At 50.2% G+C, this 19796-nt stretch overlaps 1 protein-coding gene across 1 annotated transcript in view; it reads left to right on the top strand.

Annotated features, from left to right (window-relative positions):
• The first annotated feature begins 287 nt into the window (after nt 1-287).
• CALCRL (calcitonin receptor like receptor) overlaps nt 288-19796 on the top strand; it is a 31099-nt gene continuing 11590 nt past the window's right edge. The window contains exons 1-9 of the mRNA XM_036437603.2: nt 288-380; nt 559-647; nt 1744-1830; nt 4887-5019; nt 7256-7366; nt 7454-7566; nt 8049-8140; nt 16356-16482; nt 17639-17792. Of these exons, the coding sequence (XP_036293496.1) occupies nt 1777-1830; nt 4887-5019; nt 7256-7366; nt 7454-7566; nt 8049-8140; nt 16356-16482; nt 17639-17792 (784 nt within the window). The 5' untranslated portion in view covers nt 288-380; nt 559-647; nt 1744-1776. The remainder of the gene's footprint in view (nt 381-558; nt 648-1743; nt 1831-4886; nt 5020-7255; nt 7367-7453; nt 7567-8048; nt 8141-16355; nt 16483-17638; nt 17793-19796) is intronic.

Raw genomic sequence — 19796 nt, 5'->3', positions numbered from 1 at the left:
TATTAGAGTTCTTTGAAGTTTACTTGGATAAAATATTCACTTAGATTTTTCAGTATCCAGGTATCCTGGATAAATGAAAATTGATGGTTCTCTATCTAATGGAAAAGCAACATATATGTGTGACAGATCACCAACATAATGTAAGCAAAAGAGACTTTTTAAAACTGGGAATAGTTTAATAAAAAATATCAGTTTCATAGTGGTCTTTGTTTTGAAAATTTCAGTTTATCATGGGAGTGATTTTGGTCCATTAAAACGATATTAATTACTATGTCACTCAATGTTTTAGGTCATGACCCCAGCAGTTCAGAAGTTCTTCAATACCGTGTTGAACGTGATCCAAGGGAAAATGTGATTTGGGTCTGGAGACAACTGTGCATGTGAGTATGAGAAAATTAGATTTTTCTCATGAAATGTAATAAACACTAAGATATCAGCTCATTCGTTACTGAATTGTAAGAACTTGATTACTATTTCCCTTCGGTTACCACATGCCTGGTTTTTAATATCTAACATTAATACAGTGCTTCTAATTTTTTTGGTCCTATTTTCCTTGAGGTCAGCTCGTCATAAAGCCCCAGGACAGCAGACAGGAGAGAAGCGTTCCGGGGGAGAGAGCTCCCGTTTCCCGAATAGACAGCTCCCAGGTGAGTCGCCGGAGAGGGAGCTGCACAGACTCTGTGATGGTCCTGGCGTTCCCATGGCGCCCGATGAGAAACAGTCCACAGAGCACCTGGGCAAGACGTCCAGAGTTCGCATTCTCACCCTCGCCCAAGCATGAGAAGCCCAACGACTTCCCTAACAAAATGGAATCCACGATTATCCTTCCCTGACAAACACCTATCGATGGGAAATGTTTCATCTCCTTAGAGAAACATTTCCTACACGCCTGTCGCCGTATGTTAGGATGACACCCGGGTAACTTGTGCCTCATGAGAAACTGTCCGGGGTGTTCGCGGGCACCTTCCAGGGAGTGGGTGTCACCCACCTTTCCCAGCATGCCAGGAGCTCAGCGTGGCGGGCAGGGGCCGATGCTCATCTGTTCAGGATTCTATCTACACTCAGAAACGCTGGACAGAAATGCTTTTAGTTGGTATTGTCTGTCTTCCGCAACCAAATCCTAATAATGCCGATGACTTAGGAATAGTTTATTCCCTGGTTAAAAATAAAAATAAAAAAAAAACACACCCAGCTGAGTCCATCAGTGAAGAGTAATTTCTATGAAATTGTAAGGCCATTTCTATAAAAGTATAAGGCTATTTTAATGAAATATGAATATTGATTCTCAAGAAAATTGGCCCAAGAGCAATTTGTCCCTTTAACGTATTGAAAACTCAGAAAATTAAAAAAAAGAGATTAATACTTATAGAAAATAAAGATAAGTTTTATAGTAAATATGCCATCCAAGGTGGTGCTTTTATGTTTTGTAAAACTCTTTACTTTGACACTTTAGTTATTTTATCCCAATTTCGGTGAAGGAAAGCAAGCTATCTCTGGTAACTAAAAATGGATGTGCAAGAAGCTTTTCTGTTTGTGATACTAATTAAATTTAATTGAAATATATTTAATCAAGCTCATCAGTATTTGAAACCATAATGCTCTTAACTTTGTAACACATAAGACTATTACTCAAATCCTTAAAGCAAAATTATTGTGTCATCTGAAAGAAATTCTCTTTTGAGAACCATGTATATTTAGTTCATAAATATTGATGAATTACATTTTTTTCACTTTTTATTGCAGTTTGTACTATATACACATTCTATTGGGGCCTCCATGATGGAGAACAGGCGTGTGCTGTGTGTCCTGTGCCTCCTGCCTTTCCTCCTGGTAAGCACGCTTCTTTCCGGCACATCTGCCTCACTGTGACTCTCGCCTGTCTAACTTCTGGTGCATCAGTAGCTGGTAAAGATGAATCACCACAAAACGACCTGCCGTTACTTGATGGTACATGTTCACACCGGTCAGCACGGCAGGGATGACTTCCTGTCCATGTGCGCTTACGGCTTTTTGTCCCGGGCAGGGACGAGGGAGGGTGGTGCCATCGGGTGGGAACGCAGAGTGAGGCAGTTCCAGGGACACAGCCACGCACGACCGACAGGAAAGGACTGATCAGGCTGGAAACCACAACAGGGTGGCTCAGCGCACAGCGGAACGTAGTGGGTCAGCTGTGTCAGCCGGGTCTGAGGAGTCCGAGACCCGCTAACCTGCTGCGGTGCCTCCCGTTCTGCCCGCTGATTGGTGGACATCGGTTAGAACCCCACTCGGAACCGTGCGCTGGAGTTTGAGTTCATTTCCTCGTCCTGCCATCCAGATCAGCACTGTGCCATGTCCGGCAGGCCCACGGCCCGGCGTGGGGCAGGCGTGGGGCAGGCGTGTACAGAGAGTGTGTCACGTCGCCTCTGCCGTCTCCGCAGGGGATGCTGGGCTGGGAGTGGAGGGAGGGCCAGGGAGAACGAAAAAACAGCTGCTCTGCTGGACCATCGCAGGCCCCACACAGTTAATGTGATGTTTCTTTTTTCAAAAGAATATTTTTAATGATTTCAGAGAAGGAGAGGGAGAGAGGGATAGGAACATCACTGATAGGAGAGAATCATGGCTCGACTGCCTCCTGCATGGACTGGAGGCAGCCAAGATCTAGCCCACAACCCGGGAGATCTAGCCCACAACCCGGGCCTGTGCCCTGATCGAACTCAGGACCCTTCAGTCCACAGGCCAATGCTCTATCCACTGAGCCGCACTGGCCAGGGCCAATTTCATGTTTCTTTACAGCAATATTCTGCCTATTTCTCTGCCGCACACTCACCCTGCCACGCCATCAGCATTCCCTGCAAAGATCCCAGAGGAGCCCGAGGCAGGAGGACACCCTGGACAGTGGCAGCCCACCCCCCCTCCTCCCCGGCCTGGCCCAGCGTGTCCCCCGGCTCGTTCCCCGGAGGAGAGCTGAGGGACCTGATCCCCTCGGCTCTGTGCCAGCACATACTTGGCCTGTGGCTTTCCAAGCAAATCCACCAAGAGGCAAACAAAGGAGCTCAAGAAAAACAGAGGACGGACCGGAGGAGAGCGGGCTGCATTCCTGTCCGGGAGCGGCCGGAGCGGGCCCTGCCTGGTGCCCTCGGGGCCCTGCCCGGTGCCCTCGCGGGAAACGGACCAGACTCAGAGCCGGGACCCGTCAGCCCACCGGCCCCGAGCATGGCCCCGAGCTAACCACGCCGCCCTGGGCTGGCAGAGACGCCGTCACGGACCGCCGACCGGTCATCCTGGTTTAGCGGCTGTGACCGCTCCTGACAGCGCGTGCCACCCCGAGCGTTTCCTTATTCATTTCCAATACATCGTTATTGATTTCAGAGAGGAAGGCGAGGGAGCGAGAGACAGAAACATCAGCGAGGAAAGAGAATCGTGGGCCAGCTGCCTCCTGCTCGCCCCTACTGGGGATCGAGCCCACAAGTGCCCTTGACCTGAATCGAACCCAGGACCCTTCAGTCCACAGACCAACTTTCTACCCACTGGGCCAACGCAGCTAGGCCGGATTGAGCTTTTACGTTAAGTGAGGGTAAGAATGATGCTGATTCTACGCAGCTCTCCACACTCTGGAGAGCAGAACAGCCGTGCGTTTTCTTGATGTTGTGATGCGTTCACATTTCTACTCGCGCAGCAAGCCGGCGCCGGGTGTTTGCTGGGAAATGAAGACGAGCCGAGGCGGGAGCAGTCCTGGTCAGGGGGCCATGGATGGTGCGGGGAGGGGGTCGCACCCAGGGAGCGCGGCTGTTCAGCCCTCCCTGACTCAGCTTCCTGCGAGGAAGCAGGAGCACCGTGAGCCAGGGACAAGAGAGGAGGAGGAGAGCTGCTGTGCAACCCGTCAGCACACCAATGCCAAGTGGAGACGTGGCTGCCAGTCGGAGGGACCACCCTCACACCGTCTCCCTCACGTGTGGGCCTAATGAGCCAGCAAACCGACCGACGAGATGAGGGAGGGAGGCGTTAACAGACGGACGTGCCTCGAAGTGGGGGAGGGGATGAGGAGAGAGAAGCCAAAGAACATAGATACTTCTGTGCACAGTCTTCAGCTATGTCTGAGGCGTTCACTGAGAATCTCCTAAATGCCTTTCTCCTAAATGGGGAGGGGTGAAGGCCGGGGGGGTCGTAGGGGCTGGGCGGAGGGGGATAAGGCGGAAGGGGGTAACAGGGGGGGCAGGGGAGGGACTGAGACATCTGTAAATACTATCAACAATAAAAATCTAAAATCCGTGTTTTAAAAAGAGAGATGAGGTTGAAGAGAGGATTATACCGATTTTACATCACAAAACGGGGAGAAAAGGTCTCGTAAACATTGGCAGTGAGGCCGGCCATGGTCCCACTGAATGGAAGGAACCTGAATGTGGACCCTCTGAAGCCGTCACGGACGTGCACAGACTAAATCTCTACCCGCCAGCGTCACCGCCGAGCTGGTCACGATCCTGACGATCCACACAGAATTAGGAAAGCGACAGCCATTGCGAGTGTTGTCGGGGCCACGGACCCTCTCTGTGGTCTGGACACCCCGTGTTCTCCGTTGGGAGGGAAAGCAGGGCCGGCCGGGCTGGGCGGCCTCCCTCCCGCGCTCAGAGCAGTGAGCGGCCCGGCCGTGCCCGCGGCCCGTCTGCAGCCACAGGCGTCCGGGAGCCGAGCTCAGGGCCCGGCCGCCAGGCCCGCGGCTCTGCCCTCCCTCGGCACCCCTCGCTCCTCCCTGAGCCAGGACCGGGCACTGGAGACGGTCGCTATGGAGACGGGCGAGCGCGGCCTCGCAGAGACGGAGGCCCGAGCTCTGCCCTGACCGTTTCCCAGCGGAACCCACGGCCTGCGGCAGGCCTGTGCTCAGTCCTGACATCTTCCTCTGAATCCCGCAGGTTCCCGTCCGGGCGGAACCCGAGCAGAGCCATACCGAACAGAGGAAGCTGAGCGTCACCAGAAATAAGATCATGACGGCGCAGTATGAGTGCTACCAGAAGATCATGCAAGACCCCGAGCAGCACGCCGAAGGTGAGGTGACTGTTTCCCTCCAGACACACTGATCTGTTCCTAAGAGAAAACCACCCCGTCCCAGCCGACCGGTGTCTGAGGTCCCTGTTAACAACGGTTAGTGGCTCACTTTTCTGGCACATGAACAGTTTTCATTGTTATTTACTTAGGGAGAACGCTTCATGACATAATGTCTCTCCTACAAGATTCTGATAAGCATATGTGCAACAGGGATATTGTTAGTAGCAACTGTTATGGTATGACAATATTTAAAGTATCCAATTGAGTAAGTGTCTTGAATTAAATAAGTGACCGTTGATCTTCAGCGTATGTAATTAGGTTTTGAACGAGCTGCTTGATAGGAGTCTGCATAATAAGATGACGGACAATTGTTTTTCTGCGACTTACACGTTGGCTAGTACATTTGGTAGCAAGGTTAACTTAGTATAAGTGCTTTTGCTCCCACTGTTAGTCTTCAGCTATGTCTGAGGCGTTCACTGAGAATCTCCTAAATGCCTTTCTTGGCCCCAATTCTGAAGATGTAAAGATGGGGAACACCAGTACAGTGGCCAGACTTAGCAAAATAATAATAATAATAATAATTAATAATAATAATAATAGAAAATAGTACCTGTATTTTATCTGACAGCCTCACCGACATGGTTTCTTCAAATATAAAATGCAAAACTCACAATACAACAAAGCAGAAGACAAAGATTCTAGCTATTCCTAGATTTTAAACTATCAGTGGAAACAAGGATCTTAAATTTTTTGAAATATTTGATATATTTATATATCATATATATATTATTTATATTTCATATTTATGTAACTAAAATTGTTATTAAAAGTAGGTTGTTATTAATATTTGTAACTGTCAAGATGTACTTGCATGTGAGAAAGAGAAAAAATGTGGGTTTTTCTCCACTTTGGTCAACTTTTAAAATTTTAATTTATAACTGAACAAAGTAATTTGTTTATCTTGGGAGAAGAACTTGGGTACCTCTGCTTGAACATTCTTTTTTTAAAAAATATATATATATTTTGCCGAAACCGGTTTGGCTCAGTGGATAGAGCGTTGGCCTATATTTAAAATATATATATTTTAAAATAAACAAAAATCAATAAAATATATATATTTTATTGATTTTTTACAGAGAAGAAGGGAGAAGGATAGAGAGTTACAATAGAAACATCAATGAGAGAGAAACATCGACCAGCTACCTCCTGCACGCCCCCTACTGGGGATGTGCCCACGACCAAGGTACATGCCCTTGACCTGAATCGAACCCGGGATCCTAGAGTCTAGATCCCCTCAAACTTTTTAAAGTGGGGGCCAGATCACGGTCCCTCAGAGAGCTGGAGGGCCGGACTATATGAACTACTAATTCCTACTGTAACACCTCGGCTGCGCTCACTGCCCAAAAAACCTGGCGGGCCGGATCAGACTCCTCTGCGGGCCGCATGTGGCCCGAGGGCCGTAGTTTGAAGACGCCTGGTCTAGATCCTAGATAGGCCGATGCTCTATCCACTGAGCCACACCGGGTAGGGCTGCTTGAGCATGCTTATTAGAAGATATTTATTCAGTTAAAAATACCTTTAAAGTAAGCCAGACAAGGACAAACGATCTGATATTATTATAGGTCCACAGGGGTTGAATGATCAAGCATTAAGCTATTTGCATACAAATCCAGACACGCTTCATTGTAACGTGGAGACCAGTTATTCTCACTGTCATGGTGAGATAACCCCTGCACGCTCACGCACTCACAGGGCGTCCCGGTCAGCGGTGACGGGCAGGTGTGCAGGGCGCACCGTGTGGCCTCGGGGTGCAGCCGGCCTGGCCTCTGGGTGTGAGAGTGCCCTCTGTGCCGTGGGCCCAGCGACAACGCCACCCAGTGACGCCTCGCTCACACTGTGCGTGGCTCAGGGTGCACGTGAGTCTTCAGCAGCAGACAGCCTCCGTCCCACCATCAAGACTATGGGTGGCCCTGGCCGGTGTCGCTCAGTGGATAGAGCGTCGGCCTGTGGGCTGAAGGGTCCCAGGTTTGATTCCCGGTCAGGACACAGGCCCAGGTTGCCAGCTCGATCCCCAGTGTGGGGCGTGCAGGAGGCAGCCGATCCATGACTCTCTCTCGTCACAGATGTCTCTCTCTCCCTCTCCCTTCCTCTCTGAATGGATAAGTACATGTATGTTTGTTAAAAGGCTGTCCTCGGGGACAGCTGCTGATTGTCACTCCCCCCCACCCACCCCCAGGCACGCACTGCAACCGGACGTGGGACGGCTGGCTGTGCTGGAACTACGTGGCGGCGGGCACCGAGTCCGTGCAGCACTGCCCCGACTACTTCCAGGACTTCGACCCCTCAGGTAACCGGCCGCCGGGACCCCCGCCCTCCCCGCCCCCGTCCCCCTGAGGGCCGCCAGACGGTCCTCCTCCCCTCTTCCCGGTTACAGAGAAGGTCACGAAGATCTGCGACCAGGACGGACACTGGTTCCGACACCCGGCAAGCAACCGGACGTGGACCAACTACACCCGGTGCAACACCAACACCCACGAGCGTGTGCAGGTGCGTCCGGGCTGGGGGGGGGGGGGGCTCTGGGGCCCCTTGCGTGTGGCTCTTCCACAAAATGCCGCGCGTGGGCACGCTTGGACAGCGCCACGGGAGCCTCGTGGCCCGTGCGCAGACGTCGGTTTTCGGCCTGGGCGAGTCTGTTCGAAGAAGCGGCGTTAGTACGCTCAAGGGGCCAGGGCTGAGGTTGGCCGGCCCCTGACCTCGACCATGACAGTGTTCCCGAGCGTACTTAATGCCGGACGCCTAACTCCTCCGTAAGAAGCGCACACAAGTGGTAAGAGTTGATGCTCTGGATAGGTTGCATCGATGTCCCTCACTCCAGATGTGTCCGGTTTGCAGGCTAGATGAGAAGGCCATGGGTCCCATGTCTGTGAGCGCACAGTGCGTTCCATTGAACCGGGTCTTCTGCACGTGTAGGACTGCGGTACGGACATAAGCCTTACTTTTTTTTTTTTTTTTTTTATTCTAAATTGCAGACGGCACTGAATTTGTTCTACCTGGCCATCATTGGACATGGATTGTCTATCGCTTCGCTGCTCATCTCACTCGGCATATTCTTTTACTTCAAGTGAGTACACGTGGCATGGGGTCAACTTACCAGTTGTCTTCGGTGAGTGCTGTGCCGTGTAGCTGGTGTGTTATGTGCTGATAAAACATGTGAAATGTAGATGATTCACAGTGTTTCAAGCAAATTGGATGCTTGGAATAACTTGTAATGTAATATATCAGCTTTATCTAAAACCACAACTTTATAAAATTAGCGGCAGCAGCAGAAGGAAGTCACCTGTGACAGTTCCAGCTGCCTTGGAGACGGCCATGTATTAAAGGCCGTCTGAGTTGAATTTTCAGCTTTTTGGTCAATTTTATTATCAGGATACGTGGTACATTATGAGAACTGAATTTTGTGCGAATGATAGCAATAGCATTTAGCATATCTGGTTAAAAATAACAATATCAATGTACTATGGTTCATTTTTTATGTAGGGGATTATTATTAAAATGATTAAGTTATACATTTAATTTTACTTGAAATAACAGTCATTTTGGGAGGAGGGAGACTCAGTTCTAGTTTCTTGGTACAACAAGTGATTTTTTTTAATTAATAGGAAAGTAAATTCCCAAATACACACACACATATGTGTGTGTGTGTGTGTGTATTATTATTTTATGCATTAACATGGTTCTCATAATTTTGGTCACCACCAATAACTACAGAATTCTATGTGAAGAGTGAGGAGCTGATGTCATGTCTTCCTCACTGCTTCATTACGATACAATCTGCAGAACCATTTCTCATTTTAAAAGGGCGGCTAGAAATTCCATCCCCCCCCCAAATAGTTTTTCACATGTTAATAGGCCTATTTTTTTAAAGAGCAATTTCTAAAAAAATCAAGAGTGCTCTATGCAGTAAGTAGCTGTATCTGTGCTAAATTCTTCACTTTAAAAAAAAAAAAAAGATGGCTAGCATGCTATGGAGGCAAAACTGAGTTAAAGCAAAGGAGTGCCTTGCTGATGTATAAAAATAAAATTAAAGTGTTCAAGTGATTACCTTGCTTATACTTAAAGTTCATCTCGAATGGACAACTAACTGTTCATCCACTATAGTGAACTAACAAACAAGCAAAAAACAAACAAACAACAACAAAAAACAACCCTATAATGGCAAGTTAGCCTAACAGGACTGGACTCAATTTCAGGTGCCACTCGATTTTAATGATAAGCAGTGCAGTGATATAAAATGTGGAATGCACCCTAATCTTGCCTTCACCATTTAATCAGTCACCATTTAACTGATGGCGTGGACTCCTCCTGATGCCGGTTTTTAGGGAGCTTCCGTCTCTTTACAAATGGTCATAATACTGTTCTGAATACGGAGCAAAGGCGACTCGGATGGTAGCTGGCATACAGGAACCTGTCACTGCCTGGGAGGACAAACTGACCATTGGTTTATCACTGGACCATAGCAGTCAGGTGGACACACAGAGCACACTGTCGCCATCTAGCATTGCTCCTATAGGACAGTGACACAGGTTAACAGAAGTTACTGCCGAGTTCCAGTGAGCTCCGGGGAAACAGGGACGGGGAGCGGGAGAGGGGAGAGAGCTCATGCTGATTCGCAGAATCGAAGGCCCCGGAGGTGGGACTCCTCTCCGGAGGCTCGTGTTGAAGGAGGGGAGACGCCCCTGGGCAGACGCGGTGGCGTGTAGACGTGAGAGAAAGAGGTTCTGTCCGCGGACGCCTGGTTTCTCGGGATTCCCAGTGCTCGCTGAGCCCTGCAGGTTTTTCCCAGCCCCCACCCTCTCTGTGTGGCCTCGTCATCTCATTGGGCTTCCCCTGTCTTTTAAAAATGGAGACTTTGAACAGAAAGAAGCAAGGCTACAAGCGAATGTTTCTTTCGTATCCCACATTCTTGGGCTTTACGTAAAGCACGAGAAACCCTCTTCAGGTGAGACCCCAGCCGAGCATCAAATGCGTTTTTATGTCCGGACACTCTCCATTACAGGAGGGAGGGTAAGCGCCCGGGCCAAGCAGAAGCACCCCTCTCACTGTGCCCTGAGGCATAGCCCGCAACCGCTCTGCCCTTCCTAAGCCTCGTTTCCACATCTTTCAGACGCAGAGCGATCCGTGCCTGAGACACACAGGCAGTGGGAAGCCGAGGGCCCAGTTTGGAAGGCATTGCCTGTGACTGGCATAGTTACCACTCCTTGTTAGTTCCTTAAGAGGTTTCTACAGAAATGTTTAGCCCTGATAGGCACAGCATGCCTCTAGGATCTTTAAAAACAAAGAACACGGTGCTAGCTTCAGAGGTGCCACATTGATAAAGAAGTTGTTATGTTTACATAGAAAAATCCTACATAATAAATAAAAGCCCAGCAACCATAATGCCCAGAACGACTGCTGGACCAGTCGCTGTGAGGTGCATTGACCACCTCTCAGTCCCTCCTCCCTCCCTGTCCCTCACCCCCCAGCCCGCAGGCTCCACTCGCAGCGTGGCGAACAGGGAACCACGGGGAGCTACGTGGCGGGGCGGGACTGGGGACTGGTGATCAGGCTGAAGGGGGACCGTTAGGTCCCTCCCCCCCAGCCCACAGGCTCCGATCAGTGGTGGCAGCAGTGTGGCAGGACTGGGGACTGGCGAACGGACAGGAGATGGCCCAGGGACCTACCCATGCACGATTTCATACGCTGGGCCTCTGGTGATTAAATAATGAACAAAAAATGTTATAAACCAATTCAGTGGTATATTTATATCAGAAAGTACTCTAGTCAAAAAGAATAAAACTATTTTTGTGCCCACAAGATTCCATAGAGCTTACTCGGTACTTGAATCATATTAGAGACTTCATCGTCTTTGATTTTAAGACACTTCTCAGGTGCACCCCCCAGAACTGCGTGCTCACACAGCAAAGCCTCTGTCTGCCGCAGACAGCCGCCCGCTGGACGGGAAGCAATGCGAAGAAGGTGCCAGCGTTAGCGTCCCAGGGGCAGGAGTAGTGACCATGGCTTGGCTGCCTTGTGCACCCCGAGGCTTAGCACAGGCCGTTGCACATGGTAGGCAGTAAACTTTAACGAGTTTTTAATCAGCATTTCCGTAAATCTTCATACACTTCTGAGAAACGAAGGCATGCACGGACTGGATGCTTATTTGTACGGTGAACTTTCCCATGACTTCTCCCGACCTTGGGCAAGTCCCTGGCGTTCGTCCGGCCTTTCTGCCTCCAGCGTCACTAGGGCTCCTTACGCTTCTCCGCCATAGAAGCATCTGTGGGGCAGAGTGTGCGAGGCTGCGGCCAGATCAGAGGAAGGCCTGGGCCGCCTGGGAACGTGCTCACGTGGGTGGTTCACGAAGCATGTTCCTACATCAAGAGCAATACAGATCCTAGTTTTCTTCCAGCCAATTCCTAGAGGGACGGGCGGTTCACACAACATCGCTGTGTGTCAGAAAGGGGATCTGTCTGAGCGCTCTCTGCTCCGAACCCAGCTCTGTGGGCTGGCGTTCCGGCCGAGCCCTGGGTGCAGCTAACACTTTCCCCCGTTTGTTAACGGAGGGTCACGGGCCCATCCTAATAAAAACCAGGAGCCACACACAGAGTTGGTTTGGACACAGTTTGCTTCCTTCAGAGGAAGGAACGTGGACGCCTCGTCCAGGCTCTAAATTAGAAACAGAAGGACATGAAACGCTGGTGACCAGATACACCCGGGTCTTAGGTTACAGCCAGTTACAGGCGGAGGCCGGCGGGGATGAAGCGAGAGGGAGGGGCCCAGAGAGACAGAGGCCGGGCCTGCCAAGTGCTGAGAGACAATGACTCCAGCTCATAATGATCCTTGGAAAAGCAGAACAGAACCCTTTGGTTTAAAAAAAAAAAACATAAAAAATAACACAAATAAACTTCATCAGGATCAGCTATAAATCACGCGTTAATCGCTCTCACATCTGAGAGCTCAGCCCATCCTGCCCCTCCTCCCAGCCCAGGCAGGCTCCGTCCCCTCCACAGCCGAGGGCGTGGGCACCGCCGGGCTGAGCGCGCAGAGCCGTTCTGCTCCTCGCCGTCTCCCCTCTGCTGATGGTCAGGCTCGGACACCAAACAGTGCAAAAGCTGAGTTGACGATTGTATCATTTCCAGCCGGTCGAGAAGAGTTCGTAGATGAAACTTAGCAAAAAAAAAAAACAACAAAAAACAAACAAACAAAAACCTGCATCCAATCAGGAGGCCCAAGTTTTCTTAGCGAAGTAAAATCACCCTCCGATGCTTATCTAATTGTTTTCAGGACCAAATTCTCCCTTTTTTCTTAGAGCTTATCTGAATGTAGTCAACCAACATTGTGAACTTTGTCCTCACGTCCGGCATCTGCATTTATCTCTTGAATTAGAACAATTATAGTTTCCTTCCTTAAGGTGTACCTTTTCTCCTGAGATGGTTCGTGATTCAACCTCTAAATCCATTTTAAGCAAAGCTGACTAGTTAGAGCACATGTGTCAAACACAAGGCCCGAGGGCCAAATCCGTCCCGCCAGGCCTTGCAATGTGGCCCGCACCGCGCTGTCATCACTGCACTCCGCTGCGTTTCCATCACAATGACAGTTTATGACTGTTCAGTAAACCATTCGGCCCGCGATTTAGGCTGGATTTTAGATTTTGGCCCCTTCTCTGATGGAGTTCGACACCCCTAAGTTAGAGGAATTCTGCGTTGGAACCTAGAGAACAGAGTCTGACTCAATAGATTACGCCACGATGGCCCTGTTTTGGCAAATCAAAGCTTTCTCAAGTTTCTTTTAATCTGGCAAACTGGCCCCGCTGAGGTTTGATGGGCCGAGCTCAGAAGCGGCCACCGCGGTCCCAGAAGGACCCTCTCAGGCCCACCCCCTCCGCCCGCGTGTCCCTTCCATTCCCGTGTTCCCGGGAAGTCTCTGTGCACCGGTCCTGAGAGAGGTCCTCATCGTTGCAGTGTTTCCTCCACGTAACATTTGGATATTATTTTATTAACCATCTTTTTCCATGTGTTGTTTTATCAGATCATACTTATTAGGAATTTTTCCAAATTAATTTTTCCAAATTAATCAGCGTGCTGAGAAATCCGTCTGCTTCTGACGGGCCTGTGAGGGCTGAAACACTCCTACTTGTTACGTTGGAAGGCTTTCTCCGTGGGTCCACAGTGCTCACCTGCGGAAGGCGCTGCCTTTCCGCATCAGATGTCAGTGCGAGCGAGGGCAGAGCGGGGCGCGAAGCCGTGGTCGCTTTGGCCGGCGCGGCCGCGTTGGCTGGGCATCGTCCCAGGCGCCCACAGGTTGTCGGTTCAAGTCCTGGTCAGCGCACACGCCCAGGCTGTCAGCAGGAGGCAACGGATAGATGTTCCCCTCTCATATCAGTCTTCCTCTTTCTCTTCCTCTCTCGCTCTCCCTTCCTCTCTCTCCGAAAATCTATTGAGAAAACAAAGAAGTAATGGATTTACACCAATAAGACCCAGTTCTGCTATAAAATTGCTATTATTGGTTGATGGCGAAGAGTCCCCAGCATGGAAATATAAAGCAAATGAATTAACAAATGTGGACTCATTTTAAACAGTAAATTTGTTACTAAAAGCTGTAACATTATTAAAGGTCAGATATTTCCGTTGACGTTTTTTTCTTTATAAGTATATTTTATCTATTTTGCTTGAGCAGTTGAAACATAAATGCCACTTAAGCATAACTACATTTTCCTGGGAATAAAATGACAAATTGTTTAAGATACCTAAGGATCGGTGGTTTGGTATAAAAACTAGGTACTCATTTAAGTGGATTAAAACTTTGTCATTTGAAATACAAAACATAAATAATATGACTTGTTCTTTCTCTTTGAAGTAGTAATATATTTTGCAATCTGGTTTTCTACTCATGTTTTGTAACTAAACTAGAGGCCCAGTGCACAAAATTAGTGTATGGGGAGAAGGGGGTTCCCTCAGCCCAGCCTGTACCTTCTCATAATCTGGGACACTTCAGAGAATGTCCAACTGATGGTTTAGGCCTAGATCAGGCAGTTGGACATACCTCTCACAACCAGGAACTGATGGCTCCTAACCACTCACCTGTCTGCCTGCCTCTACCTACTTGCCTGCCTCATCGCCCTAACCACTCACCCCTAGCCTCTGCTTCCTTCTTGATCACCCCTAATTGCTCGCCTGCCTGCCTGATCGCCCCTAACCGCCTCTGCCTTGGCTCCCGCTGCCGGCTTCATCCAGAAGGACATCTGGAAGTTCATTTGGCTGTCCAGTCTAATTAGCATATTATAGATGGCGATTCGGATTCCTATTTCCTGGTCTGGCTGAGACGGGTGGTTTTGTATCACTGAGGTGGACTTTGATGCTCTTTTGTTGTTTGTGGGGAGAGAAGACCCGGGAAGCTATGGGAAGCAGCCACGGGGTAGCTGCGTTAGAACAGACTGAGTGTTCGCCACGTGTGGGAGAGGACGCTGTGCAGGAGACACGACGTGCCGCCCGCAGCCTTTGGGCCCGTCCTGGGAGCACGGCGGGACCTCCGGGGACGGGGGGAACTGAGGACCGGGGGCCGATGGTGACGTGTGAAGCCGCACTGCTCGGCGGCGGCGGCACGGCCTGGACTCACGCTGGGGCCAGCTTCCAAAGCCCTCCCTGATCCGCACGCACCCGCTCACCGCCCGCTCCGATGGCCCCGCCCGAGGCCTGAACGCACCAACCACACACATCCCACACGCGCTCAATGGCTTTGTTGACACATTTACACCAACTGCCTCTGTCACTCTGCTTGTCAAACTTGCATATTGAAGTAATTTCTAGAATAATCATGTGGAGAGAGCATGGAATGAAAACAATACAGACCCACAAACTACGTTTTTTTATCCTGTGGGTTCTGTGATGATGGAGAGGGAGATTGTAATGTTTAGGCCGAGGAGGGAGGGTTTTTGTAAAATATTCTCTAAGCCTAAAAGACAATTAAAAAAAAACACTTTGAGCAGAAATAAGCACGTTAAAAACCCAGAGTAGGTGAAGCTGGTTGTCGATTCACATGTGGGAAATCTGGAATGTTTTTGGGGTTTCGTTAAAACAGGCCAGTGTTTTCCACACGCGTGCTTCAGTTTGCCTTGCCAAGTCGATTTTATCGGTACGAATGTACTTGCACGTGGTAACGATGTGCTTAGGAGAAAGCAGCATGCGCTCCTGGGCAGATCGCAGGTGTTTGACCACGAGACACGGGTGGGAAGCACACGTCAGAGAGCCTGTGTCTGCATGTGAGTCCTCAGAACCCAGAGGGAGAGAGGGAAGAAGCCACGGCCGCAGCCACAGCCGGCCCCCCCCCCACCACCACCATGAAGAGGATGGCTGGGCCGAGGTCCAGCTCATTGCAAACCCAGGGTTTCCAAAGCCGATGCTTGGCTGGAGCTTAGAGAGGGCGAATTATGTAGGTTAACTGTATATACACTCAGTGTATACAGATATATGTCCGGCAGAAGGGCGGAAATAGCCCGGTTAAGGAAAACATTGGAGTGTTTTTCCCACGGTAATAGCGGAGTTATTTCAATTCTGTTACTAAAAAAGTACAGATTGCCATGGCTAAGCCGTTTTCCCCTAAACAGCTGTCGGTACTCCACAGTCCTTGGGTAAGCTCAGGGCAGGCATTTAAAAATAAGACCGAGTGGATATATTTTATAGTTCCAAGAGTTTCTATCAATTACCATTTTTAAAAAATATATTTCTATTGATTTCAGAGAGGAAAGGAGAGAGAGAGAGAGAGATAGAGAGAGAGAGAGAGAGAGAGAGAGAGAGAGAGAGACATCCATGAGGAAAGAGAGTCATGGATGGGCTGCCTCCTGCACACCCCACACTGGAGATGGAGCCCACAGCCCAGGCCTGTGCCCTGACCGGGGATCGAACCCTGACCTCCTGGTTCCTGGGTTGATGCTCAGCCCCTGAGCCCCACCGGCCTGCTAATTAGCTGCACTTTCTATCAATGTTACTGAGAATCTCAGTTTCTGGATTAAAATAGCAATCATCTCGCAAGGTTAGCAAACGTTTATGTCGCAGCCTGGGTGGACTCACGTCCGTCCCTCTTCTGTCTCCTGCTCCTGGAGCCACGTGTCGGTCTGTGTTTGCAGACATCACCGGCTCCCCCTCCTTAGGTTTCCTCACCAGTGGATCTTGGGGGGAAACCGTCCTGCGTGGCGGGAGCAGCTGTTTCGTACGACGAATGCGTCTCGTTTGAACGATCATTCACTGGTAAGGTGGGAGCTCCTACGATGTCTACACACTTCCTTCTCTCTCGCCTCGTAGGAGCCTGAGTTGCCAGAGAATTACTTTGCACAAAAACCTGTTCTTCTCCTTTGTCTGTAACTCCATCATCACCATCATCCACCTCACGGCCGTGGCCAACAACCAGCCCCTGGTGGCCACGGATCCGGTAAGCAAAGGCGAGCGTCCTCGGTGGGAAGGGTCGGAGGGGAGGCTGTGCCAGGGGTGGGGGTCCTGACACAGGTGCTGGGCATGTAATTAAGTGTGTGTGTGTCGTGTTCTGTGAGGCCTGACATACAGAGAGCATGCAGAGAGCATGTAAAGAGCATGTAGAGAGGTAAGTTCTGGGGGTCCCAAAAACTGTGCATATACTTTTAACAGCAGGTCGTTTGATTTTGAAAATGAAATGTATTTAACAAACTCTGCCTTTAATTGTTCACAGTGTGTGAATACACTTTCTGGGACACCCTCTATACCTCAGCACTCCCCAAGTTAAAATGATCCAATGTTAAAAGGAAGAACACTCTTTTTGCTTCAATTATTTATAAATGTTACACTTACCTTCTCCTCAACTTACGGCTCGAGTCCTGCCACTGGTAGGACGTAAGTGTTTATGGCTATAAAGCCTTTGCTCAAAGGAATTAAAACATCAATCTCCGTTAGAAAAGAACATCGTTAGACAATATAAGAAAAAAAAAACCTGTTTGAAAACGGAACATTTAAATCCTATTTTTGGTATTAGGCTGACTTTAAAAGTTAACAAAAACGGAGGAAAATAGATTCCGCATCCCCTATACAACGTTAAACTTTATCATCATAAAACTTTCGAAGGGCCCTCCCAGTCCTCCCGTGCCAGCAAACATTTATGAGCTGTTTCCTCACAATCCCTTGGGAAGGGAGTCTGTAGGCCGGGTGCCGAGAGAACACACCATAAGCAGGGGCTTCGAACATAAAGCTGTTTTGGAAACAGGCCCTGAAATTGACTTATACGGATGTATACGTTTCCTGTAGGCTGTATGCCTACGTAAGCCGTATTTAAATTAAAATATCTGCATGAATAAAAACACACACATTTCTAAAGTCACATTTTTTCACCAGGTTCACAAATATCTCTGCTGCAGTTGGAGGTGGAGTTGGGAGGGGAGGGCATGTCTGTGTTTAGCAGGTGGGGGTTTTAGAGATTGAGTCGCCCAGTTGCTGAAATCGGGATCGTCTGCGAGTGCGATTGGGGTGGAGAAGGGGAGGCCCCGCGGCTCTGAGCGGCCGAGCTCAGCGGGAGGGCCCCTGAACGCACAGCCGACCTCACCGTCGCTCCGCTCCCCCAGGTGGGCTGCAAGGTGTCCCAGTTCCTGCACCTCTACCTGATGGGCTGCAACTACTTCTGGATGCTGTGCGAGGGCGTGTACCTGCACACGCTCATCGTGGTGGCCGTGTTCGCCGAGAAACAGCGCCTGCTGTGGTACCACTTCCTGGGCTGGGGTAAGGCCGCCCGCCGCCCGCTCCCTGCCTCTGTGTCCCGTGGCGCCAGCGTCAGACCCACGGCCCCCGGGCCGAGGGCCGTGTTAGCCTCTGAGTTGGACGTGCTTGCGTGCGAGGGTGTAGCTCCTTTGTAATCTAAACAAACTTACTATTCACCGTTTTACGTGTTTTCCGGCGTACAAGACAACCCCCTAATTTTACAGTTAAAACACAGGTTTAGGCCTATGTTCGCTGTATAAGACTACCCCCCACTTCCGAGGCAACACCTGTTCTTTTTTTAATAGACCGCCTCTCTGACTCTGGCCAATCTGAGCAGGCTTTTTACTGGAACACAGTGTACATGTTCTGTACCCGAAGCTACACTGTGTTCCAGTAAAAAGCCTGCTCAGATTGGCCAGAGTCAGAGAGGCGGTCTATTAAAAAAAGAACAGGTGTTGCCTCGGAAGTGGGGGGTAGACTTATACAGCGAATATAGGCCTAAACCTATGTTCTAACTGTAAAATAAGGGGGTCGTCTTGTACACCGGAAAATACGGTAAGTCGGTCCTGGTCCGTGGTCCGCAAACCGCGGCTCGAGAGCCACAGGTGGCTCTTTGGCCCCTGGAGTGTGGCTCTTCCACAAAAGACCACGGCCTGGGCCAGTCTGTGTTGAAGAAGTGGTTAGAAGAAGTTTAAAAAATGTGGCTCTCCAGAGGAATGTCAACCGGTGTGCTGTTGGTGTTTGGCTCTGTGGACTGATGAGTGTGCCCACCGCTGGGCCAGGGGATCCGCCCGTGCTGAGGGCAGCGGAGGGCGGTATTGGAATAACAGCCCCGGCTCAGGGTTCGGGCCGGGCCGGGGCCGATGGCGAAGGCGCTGCTCTTCCTCCTGTGACTGTTCCGTGTGGATCTTGGCCGACCACATGTGACTAAAACAATAGCATTAGGGTAATGGACGGGGACCCAGTGTTTGTATTCTCCGGCCTCCCTCTGCCTCGTGTGCAAAATAAGATCATGGGGCTCAGCTGGCGTGACCTCCCATTTTTTAGATGTTTGCTTAAAAAACAACAACGCTGTCATTTGACCTAAGAGAATAGAGATCCGTTACTGAATACGAGCATGCAAAATGCCTCCTTTTCCCCACACGATCCCTTGACACGGTGTCATCCACAGAGCAGACAGTGTACATCTCTAGCATTTAAAGGAAAGAGCAGGGCCGAAACCAGTTTGGCTCAGTGGATAGAGCGTCAGTCTGAGGACTGAAGGGTCCCAGTTTCGATTCCGGTCAAGGGCATGTACATTGGTTGTGGGCCCATCCCCAGTAGGGGGTGTGCAAGAGGCAGCTGGTCAATGTTTCTCTCTCATTGACGTTTCTAGCTCTCTATCTCTCTCCCTTTCTCTCTGTAAAAAATCAATAAAATATATTTAAAAAATAAAATACAATAAAATAAAGGGAAGAGCAGGAAGAATGCGAAATAGGAAATGCTAACGAGAAGTTCAATAGGATTAGTTTCCAGAAACATCACTGAAACCGCACGTTCTCTCCCCACATACCTACCCACCTACCAGTCTCTCTGCTCATCCATCGCCTCCCTGCGCGTCCGGTCAGACAGCAGACAGGCCGACGCGCACTCAGGCCACCTTCCAAGCGTCTCTTTGAAGACCTGCTCTAGAGGCTCAAACTGCACAAACCCTGTGGGCTCCCCCGCCCCCCGCCTCCTCTTTCCTTGTGCAGCGAGGCCCTCAGGCCGCCTGTCCCCGGGGGCCGCCCTGCCCGGAGCCACTCCTTACGGAGCCGCGGGACGGCCTTCCCGGGCCTGGGCCCGGGCAGCAGCGTGTCCGAGTCCCTGCATCGGGCGTGGGGCCCGCGGCCCAAACGGCCGGTGTTGGGCAGTCACTCACTCCGCCGGAGGACGGAGCAGCGGCCGGGGCCACACACACGGCCTGGCCACGGTCACATTCGCTCATGGGGCTGGGATGGTGCTCCGCCCCCTCCCCGCCCCTGGAGCCGCAGTCCTGACCCACCA

This window comes from Pipistrellus kuhlii, unplaced genomic scaffold, assembly GCF_014108245.1.
Source record: "Pipistrellus kuhlii isolate mPipKuh1 unplaced genomic scaffold, mPipKuh1.p scaffold_m20_p_142, whole genome shotgun sequence".
In the NCBI taxonomy this organism is placed as follows: Eukaryota; Metazoa; Chordata; class Mammalia; order Chiroptera; family Vespertilionidae; genus Pipistrellus; species Pipistrellus kuhlii.
Note: the sequence above shows the minus strand (reverse complement) of the source record. Positions and strands in the feature narration are given on the sequence as shown.